Raw genomic sequence first — 9,817 nt, forward strand, 5'->3', positions numbered from 1 at the left:
GTGTTCAAGATATCAGTGTTTGAGATATCGAAGTTCAAATGTATTATTTAGTAATTAAATTTTTCACAAGATCAAGCTTTTAAAGATTTGATCTATGGTTATTTGAAAATTTTCTTTGAATATTTTTCTGTACAGAGTTCTTCTTTTTTAAACATGTTTAAAATACTTTTAAAAGTGTTACAATACATTTATATCTGTGATTTATTGGTAAAAATTGCATTTTTAGATAAGGTTGAAGAATGAATTAAGATGTAAAGCTTTATTAAGATTCAACCAAAGATCACAGGTACATGTATTTTATAGAATTGAAATAATTAAGTTTATAAATTCATTTTTGTACATCTACGTAAGGTTACACAAGATGACTTTTAGGAAATGCTGGTACATATACGTTGCATTATTGTATGCTGAAAAAAAATTATCAGTTTGAATGTGCATGTGCCTTATGAAATATTATATTGTTCAATTTCTCTCTCAAACTTTCATAGAATAATATGCTTATACACAATGACTGTATTTGAATTTATTTTATCAGTAGTGCTGTGTTAAATAATTAGAACAATTAGTTAAAAGCTAATAGACATTTTTTATATTTATATATTCTGTTGCATCCATTTTCAATGTATTTTTAAATCTAATTGATTAACAGTAATGTAACTTTATTTTGTTTGTAAACCTCAGTTGTTAAAAGCTTTCTTGTAGATTTATTCCATCTAGTAGTCATCTGTACAAAATCGATTATGGAAGAAACTTCTAAATGCCTTTTATATACACATGTATTTATTTTCAATTGATAAACCTTTATCTCTTGATAATAATTCTAAAAATAAACTATTTTGAGACTATTGAGACAATGATTCATTGCAGTTGTAGATTATGTTATTGTAGTATTGCATTTATTGACTTTCATGTTTCATGAAGTGATATTTTGGACTGAAAAATAGCAATGTGGTAACCACACAAACACACCACACATGCGCGGATCCAGATTATTGGGGGGGGGTTGGGGGAGGGGGGCATATTTTTCGTAAATTTAAAGATGTTTGAATTGGTAAAGGGGGGGTCCGGAACCCCCTGACCCCCCTCCCTCCTCTAGATCCGCACATGCCACACCATTCCCTTCTCTTTGGGAAACTTGATCCACAGTCATGACAGGCATAATATTTAGTTTTGCGTATGTTTATCTATTTATTTATTTCTCTTTCTCTGCATATAAATATAAAACTTAGCATTAAAAACAGAAACAAACAAAAATTTTAAAAATACAGTATGGCAATCATAACATAGCAATGAAAAAAAAAGATATGAAATTACACAGAGATCTGTGTAAAAAGCGAGAGAAGAGACAGTGCAAAATGGTGACCTCCACTTGTCAGTTTTCTGGAGCGATGACAAAACATGGACCCGATTTAACGTTGACAAGGAAATGTGCGTCTACACTATGACATACAAGTGCAGTGTCGGTGACAAAATGGCGCGACCTTTATTGTCTGTTCCCGTTTTCTGGAGTACTCTAAAAGGCCACGGTGACCGCAAATCGGGATTACCTGTGCGGATCCAAAAAAAGCAATTCTGGTTAATACTGATGATATGTATTTTAAAATAAACAAATGTTTGATCATTGTGATAAAGGAAGGGGAAATTGGGGATGTCTCTCATTGTTTCTCCAGAAATTAAAATGTTTTCACTGCTTTTTACATGCACATTATCCAAATTAAAGCTATGGATACATGGCATTCATGATTGTTTTGAAAATAAAATCTTTGGGTTATGATGTATATTCTTTGCAGGAAAGCTTCGAGAGAGCTGCAAATAGAAAGAACACTTTAAACCAACGCGCCCGGGAAATCCTTGCGATAACTGAAAGTCCGCTATATATATCTTTTCACGTTTTTATGTTATATTTTACGACCCATATAAACTAAATGTCATCGAGTTCTCTTTTCTCTGGCTGTGAATTCGTTCTAGGTTTATTTCTGACTTAATTAGTAATCAGGTGTTTTTTTCTGTAGGTAATGTCACCTGTCGAGTTTCTCCTTAGCGTACGTAGTGGCAATAAGAAAACCGGATGAACTTTTATATTGTCCTTACGAGTAAAGTACTCTAATATAATATAAATAATTAACCAAGGTGTATTGTTATTGTTTGACATTAAAGACCATAGATAAATATATCCTAGATTTTTAAACTCTGAAATACTTGCTGTAATCTTTGTGAGGATTTTAACTTCTCCGTGAGAATTGTTCTTCATTGAACCTTGTTGATCTTTCTACAAATGTTGCGTCTTTTTAACTTTTCTTCACTTGGATAGGCCTAGTCAGATTATTGTCTACGAGTTAAATACACTGGGATGAATTGAGATGATTTTATATGACTCTACTGATAAAGTTTGCTCAACTCCACTTGGTTAGTTCGATTATGGGTTAATATGAGTTATTTACAGTGAATGAAGGAGACTACTTTATTTGAATCTGCCGGTCACTAGTAACTGATAAGTCTGCTTTTCTTCACTTGGTTACATGTAGTTATGTAATTTTTTACGAGTTATTTACATCGGGTGAATGAGGCGATTTTATATCGATGGTTTTTCTTTCACTTGTCACTGAAAATAGTCTGTAAAGTTTGCTTTTCTTGACTTATTTAGTAGTTTATGACCTTACTATTTACATTGCATGAATAAGACGAGTTTGTATGTATCTACCGGTAAAGTTTGATTTTGTATGTATCTCCCGGTAAAGTTTGATTTTGTAAGTATCTACCGGTAAAGTTTGATTTTGTATGTGTCTACCGGTAAAATTTGATTTTGTATGTGTCTATCGGTAAAGTTTATTTTTGTAAGTATTTACCGGTATTTTGATTTTGTAAGGATCTACCGGTTAAGTTTGATTTTGTATGCGTCTACCGGTAAAGTTTAATTTTGTAAGTATCTACCGGTAAAGTTTGTTTTGCATGTATCTACCGGTAAAGTTTGATTTTCTTGACTTGGTTGGTAACAGGCTGGGTGACGTATAAAATGTCGTCACCATCAGCACACAGATCCCCCGGGCGCTGTAGCTTGCAGTTATCAACGTAGGTCAGGAACTGACCGTTTTGGTCAATAACATGCAACACGTCGTTGTACTCGTCTGCTACAACGATGTGACATTTGCTATTGGTGGCCACTCCCGAGCAACCGAAGCTCTTGTACCTATTGCTTTGCATGTTGCCCGAGTAATTGAACCTGAAGATCCCGTACTTGTCAACCACTACGACGCGACGAGCTCCAAGATCAGACACAACAACATCGAGGTTGGCATTCTCGTCGATGAAATCCGCTCGGCAATACAACTGCTCCCCTTTCACGTTGAACTGAATCTCTTGCTTGACTTTGGATCCCGAGTAACGAACCACTTTACACATGACTAGATCCTCAGATTCCATTGTGACCAGTAAGTCGTTGGCAGCCGTCGTGCAAAGGGCCATTGGAAACCATTTCTGGAATTTGATCAGGTTTTCTATCTTGCCGTTATTTCTGACCACGTTGACACACTTCCCGTTGTGATCACTGTACATCAGCTGTGCATCACTGGTCAGTGAGAGATCAAATGGCTGATTTCCAGACTCGGTGGTCGCTTTCTCTACAAACTTTCCTTCTGAATTCATCTGCTTAATAATCTTGTTATTGCCACAGACGAAAATCTGATTCGTGCTCGATGCACAGGCGATCTTGTAAGTATAGGTATATCCGGTCTCCATCGTGTCCATGACCCACGGGGCATTAGCAAAGATGTTGGTTTCTTCAGACATCATGTTAGCCTCAAGATCTGTGCTTGAGAAAAAATCTAACAATGGACCATCATCTCTCTTTTCCCTTTCGGTGCTTTCCATCACGCTGCTGTGTTCTGTTGAGGCTGTATTTGGAGTTGGGTTTACAGGGCATACGACTTCATCGTCTGCACCGTTGCTTGCATTTGATAAATTATTGAGTTCTTCACTATGATAAGGGGTAGATTTAGCCTCTTTATTCCCTTTGCTGAGTTCTGCTGTTGCTTTCGAACTGAACGTCACGTGATGAATACCGGCTATGTGTTTCGTTATTAGCAGTGGCGAGTCGTCAAGACAACCAAAATCTTTTTGTGTTTCAGAATGACATTTTGGATCCAAAATACCATTTGGGTCTTTAGAGGGTTTCAGGATGGACCTCTGATGATGACTTTCTTCACAGAGTTCATTCTCAGGGCTACATTTTAGGTCCGAAAGACCATCTGGTTCTTTGGAAGGTTTTAAAATGGACCTCTGATGAGTTTCCTCACATGGCTCATTCACTGGACTACATTTTGGATCCGAAATACAATTTGGCTCTTTGGAAGGTGTTAATGTGGACTTCTGATCAGTTTCTACACACGGTTCATTCATCGGCTCTATTGGGATATCAATTTCCATGTTTTTTGCTACAGATATTTCGGATTTAGCTTTCGGACTTGAAATTTCAGCTTTTTTGTCCTTTGGTCCATTAAGTGTTTTAGGACTCGAAGGATTGGAAATCTCAACCTTTTGATCCTGTGGGCTTGTGGGTGTTTTAGGACTAGCGGGATTGGAAATCTCAACCTTTTGATCCTGTGGGCTTGTGGGTGTTTTAGGACTAGCGGGATTGGAAATCTCAACCTTTTGATCCTGTGGGCTTGTGGGTGTTTTAGGACTAGAGGGATTAGAAATCTCAACCTTTTGATCCTGTGGGCTTGTGGGTGTTTTAGGGCTAGAGGGCATACTAGATGTCTTAGGACTAGATGGTGTTGGTATCTTGGAGCTGGAAGACAAAGATGTGTTAGATTGCACTGTGGTCTTTGAAGTAATTTCAGTGTGACCATTCATGCTTGAAAATGATTTTGATTTAGATTCCTTCAGACTTTTTACCGTTGCTGCAAAACTTGAGCTTGTTGCGACCTGTTCTTTTTGACTTGTGGCCTTTGAGCTGAATTCTTTAGGTACAGCAAGTTTTCTCGTTACCTTAGGACTGAGGGCAACCACAAGGTCCTTTGTGGCCTTTGATATGGATTCCATAAGCTCGTTCAGTTCCGATAACTTGTCATCTTTTGATTTTGATGAACTGCTTTCATTTTTGGCAACCGGAGAACTATCGGCCGAGCTTGCCTCTGAACCGGAAATGCCATTTTCCTGTGGTTTTATTTCCGTTTTGACAGACCATGGTATAACTCCGATGATCTGGCACAGCTTGTCATCAGTGAGATGTTTTGGTTGAAATTTAGTGACCGTCACATCATAACTGGCGGGCATTTTTCTAAAATGTTCATTCTTTGACTGATATTTCGCCAGCTTTTTATTGTTGTCTGTCGCAAGAAATTCGCGATATTCTTTTATAGCTGCCTTTATCTCAGAGGCGGACGATTTGAATTTCGATTTAAGAGACTGAAGGAAGTCGATGTCTTCCTTTTCCATCTTTCCAGCTTCGGACAGATATTTATTAATGACAAGGTCAACTACTTTATGCAGCTCGTCGCCTAGATCCAGAATCACATTCTTTCTATCTTTATGCTGCCTTATGACCGAGGAGAGCAGCTCTTCAACTTTACCTAAATTGGAATCGTACGATGGTCCAATGTTGTCCTCCAAATCCAGCAGATCCTTCCGAATCTTGTCCTTCTTTGAGACGCTCAGTGACTCACATATGTCAGACAAAAGTTCCAAGTGAGAATCTTGTAATTTGTTTGACAGAATGCAGTTCATGCACACGGGCATGTCACTTTTATGACCACATAACGATTTCACCTCCTCCTCCGCTGAATTTTCCATCTTGAAACTTTCGACGGCAGAGTAGTGCTAAACTTCTCTTCCTTTCTCTCTCTAACACTATTTTGAAAATTAAAAAATAATCTTCAGTACACGTGTCCCTTTTTTATCAATCATACCATTTTCAAAAATAGCTGTAGAAGACGGTAAAAAATAAAACTTACGTTTGTGATCAGTTTCACATTGACATGGCGGCTTCTCTGTTCCTTGACTTTCTCTATGTCCTCTATACGTTATGTAATGTCCTGACAAATCCAAATAGACTCCCTGACACAGCAATAATAACGTACACGTCACGGGATGACGTAGAACACGTGTTCTTCAATTCTCCTTTGATACGGTCTGATGGATTTATGACTTTGCTTGCGGTTTGTCTCATTTAAATTAAGATCATTGCGTTCCATTTTTAAATTCATGTGATTAATTATATTTTGGTTTCTATATTATCTATATATTTGATATGAAAAGTGTCTCTTTCATGCGCCGATCTAGAGGGGATCCGGGGGTCCAGACCCCCCCCCCCCCCCCTCTGAAAAATTTAAATTTCTTTGTATTTTTGTATTTACTTAATAAAAGTTCCAAAGATATGCCTCAGAGCCTCCTGGCAAACTCAAATAACCATCAGAGCCCCCCCAACTACCACCCCCACCCCCACCCCCGGAAAAAATTTCTGAATCCGCGCATATCTTTGCTTGCATTAAAAAGTTATGTTATGATCCTATCCCCACAATAAAACTTAAGTTTATAATTATGAATTATTTAGGAGCAAAGTTTTTGTACATTAACAGACTAATTATATAGTGTGTTGTTAAGTGCACAGTAATGGAGACACAACGTTCAGACATTAGGTGAAGGAAACGGCGACCTCTGTTCTGTGTTGTTAATTTGTGGTTTTCTTTCTCCAAATTGATAGATTACGCATGAAATATGTTTGTCTCTGTTTTCATATCCGCTTATTAAATAATGTCCTGTTCAGCTCATGTATGATAGATAATTGTATGCATGTGAAAATACAATTTCATTCACAATCTCTAAATTTGTGAAACATTTTTTTTAAACTTTAATAGAAATTTATCTTATTTTCCTCTTGTATCTTTTAAAACGAAACTAAGAGAGAAATGAAATTATAAAAAAAGACATATCTGTACAAGGTGACCCTAATATAAATTGTGTAACTTTAGAAAGTTCGTCTTAGGTCCTCTAGACATCATGTTCCTGAAGTACTTGATAAACATTAGCTAGAGAAATTGTGTCATAAATCTCCCCTGAGACTTTTTAGAAAATTTTTAACCGTAGATTTGCAACCCATAAAACTTTTACTCTGGAATCCTAGTTTTCAAATTCAGGCTTTTGGCATGTGACTTTTTTATAATGACCATTTTATTTCTCTCAAAAAGATAGATGGTAGGGGTTGGTTGTTGTTGAAGACTACACTGTACATGTATTATTTATACACTCACCATCCCTTTATTCTCGTTTTGCTATTACATATTACTTGTGTTCAATGTTACAAAAAAGATTTGCATTAAGGCCACACATATATACCCATAATAGGTAAAATAGGAATTTTATTATTAGGAAGATAACTCAATAATTTAACTGTATTTATAGACTCTAAATAAACAATGCATTTTTTTTCCAAAGCCTGTACATGCGAATCCAATTGCAAAGAATATTGGAAAACATAAACTTTATTTTCTGAAGTGGTTCACAAATATCATTGCTTGAGAATTGCATCGTCGGATACCCACGGATGATCGCGTCTTTTACTTATCAAGTAAAAGACGCGATCACCCGTGGGTATCCGACGATGGAGAATTGATAATTGGCGATTTGACAAGCTAAAACTTGACCGCTAAAAACCAACAATCACTTTTGCCAGGAACTGCACATCTTTAAAAAAAAAGACAGTTTTACTCTAGTCTAGTAAACTTCAATTACATTCGCAGAGTATAGCATTTGTAATAAAATAATGTCACAATGATTATAAGTGGACTTCCCACTCCCATGTACTTCTCATCCATCTTTTTTTTTCATCCCAAAATGGAGTTTTTATTTCAATTTCACGAAACAATTTCCAATTACGTGGTTTTATTGCGTTGAATAAGCGTAGAAAGGAATATCAAACAGTCAATGATCTTCATATGTGAAGAGTTTCATGGTGACAATGTACACGTGTAATATTATATTAGTGTGCAGGTAAGTGGAAGAGAAATAACTCAGTTTATTTTGCAAACCAGTTTTTTTTTTTTCCTCATTGAATTATTTTTTTAAAATTTGTTTAGGAACATGCTACTAGTATTCATTTGAGTGGAGTTCTACTGTACAGTTATTAATTTATATGTAATATTTTTAACGCTCAATAATTGTGAGAGATATTGGACTGACATAAACTTTTCCATGTTTGATTTTAATCAAAAAATATATTTTTCAAAGCTGTTTTTCTACACGTCATGTCTACTGTGATTGTTTCAATTATTTGCATTTCTAATGACCTTGTGTATCAGTGTGCTATTTTAATATTGAATATTGTTTTGTGTTAAAACTATAAGGGAGAGGATGGGATGTTCTAGTTTATTCAACATAACTTATGATCCTGTTGTACTAACATCTTGACAGATATGTGTTCAAACCAATTCTGTTTCTGAGAAATTTTAACCGTTTAAATATATATAACAATTGATTCATTGTAACCTAATTTGGAATTTTTTTTCGGCATTGTAAGTAAAATTATTGTCTTCACATTCTCTTCACAGAGCCCTTTGTGCAATGCTGAGTCAAGACTAATGTATATTTTTAAAGTTTTTGTAACCCCCCCCCCCCCCCAAAAAAAATTCAGCAGTAATGCATTTAATAACTTTTTTAACGTCACGCTTTTCTAACATCAGTATGTAATAAATTGCAAAAACGATTCAAATAATACAGAATTATTAAATTCTTAGGAATTCGTCAACATAGAATAAGTGATAAGGTTCTTACGGAATGATACTTGCTTTCTATAATTGTTTCTTGAAAGTGCAGACATCAAAACAGTTAAGGCGATTCTTCTTTTCAATAATCCTCCCAATTTCCTGAAGGAAATTGACGATTAATATCGATTTATGCACAATTTTCGGAGCTATATTGGATTGTAGTGGCAGATCGCGCGGGCGAAGCAAGTTAGAGATTTTGCTAAATCCATGGTGGTCGTCCAAAATAGGTGTTGTGTATATTATATACTCTATGCTCTTGGTCAAAGAGAAAGAAGATGTCCCTGAGCGTAAATTTGCTGGAATTCTTTAAGCTATGCTCGCGAAAATGTATTTAACATTAAATATTACATGGAAACTACACGTGAAATATATATGGATAAAATAGCATTATATATATATATATATATATATATATATATATATATATATATATATATATATATATATATATATATATATATATATATATATATATATATATATATATCATGCAAAGCAATTTTGTTGAAATAATACACTTGAGAATGTTTAAATAGGTTTCAACACGTAATTATTTCCTTTAGAGCGTGCCTTCCACTTGTGAAATTCATGCAATTGAAGGAAATGACAGATGAGTTAATTCCATAGAGTCAAAATTATTACCATGGATTGTTGCACCATGATAAAAGCCATTCAGTGTATGGTAGAAATTTGATGTTAAATTATTTTAGAAAAAAAGAGTTAAAAAACCCCCAAAACATCGATATTGAATTGAAGTCTCGTGAAAGTAATGCATCGACTTCGTCTCAAGTAAAACATCGGCATTTTGGAAAACAAACGACCTAAACTCACTTTATTTCGCCGTCAGAGATAATGAAATAAAGCTTCAATTACAGTGACCTCGAAATAAGACAGACAAGAGTGTTTTCACACAATATATTGTATGGCATCACCCAAGATTTCAATCATTTCCGAACGATTTAATTTCCAAAATATTATCCAGAATAACTGATTGGGGAAAAAAAACAAGAGCCTCGAATAAAGATCCTCTTTCTAAATCAAATTGCATATTCCCATTT

General features: G+C 35.2%; 1 protein-coding gene across 2 annotated transcripts; it reads right to left on the reverse strand.

Annotated features, from left to right (window-relative positions):
- Positions 1-2,333: 2,333 nt before the first annotated feature.
- On the reverse strand, positions 2,334-6,173 carry LOC128182928 (ankyrin-2-like). 2 transcript variants are annotated; one of them, XM_052851709.1, is made up of 3 exons: positions 5,952-6,173; positions 2,952-5,847; positions 2,334-2,751 (listed from the first exon to the last, which is right to left on the reverse strand). In XM_052851709.1, exon 2 carries the CDS (start codon positions 5,788-5,790, stop codon positions 2,956-2,958), a length of 2,835 nt encoding a protein of 944 aa, XP_052707669.1. In that variant the 5' UTR covers positions 5,791-5,847; positions 5,952-6,173; the 3' UTR covers positions 2,334-2,751; positions 2,952-2,955. The 2 variants fall into 2 exon arrangements, with proteins under 2 accessions (XP_052707669.1, XP_052707667.1); XM_052851707.1 differs by having other exon boundaries at positions 2,334-5,847.
- Between the last annotated feature and the right edge of the window lie 3,644 nt (positions 6,174-9,817).

The sequence above is a fragment of the Crassostrea angulata genome, chromosome 5, assembly GCF_025612915.1.
Source record: "Crassostrea angulata isolate pt1a10 chromosome 5, ASM2561291v2, whole genome shotgun sequence".
NCBI lineage: Eukaryota > Metazoa > Mollusca > Bivalvia > Ostreida > Ostreidae > Magallana > Magallana angulata.

What these genes read in the sequence shown, in the direction of transcription:
- LOC128182928 (XM_052851709.1), bottom strand. Translation starts at nt 5,790, where the DNA reads ATGGAAAATTCAGCGGAGGAGGAGGTGAAATCGTTATGTGGTCATAAA.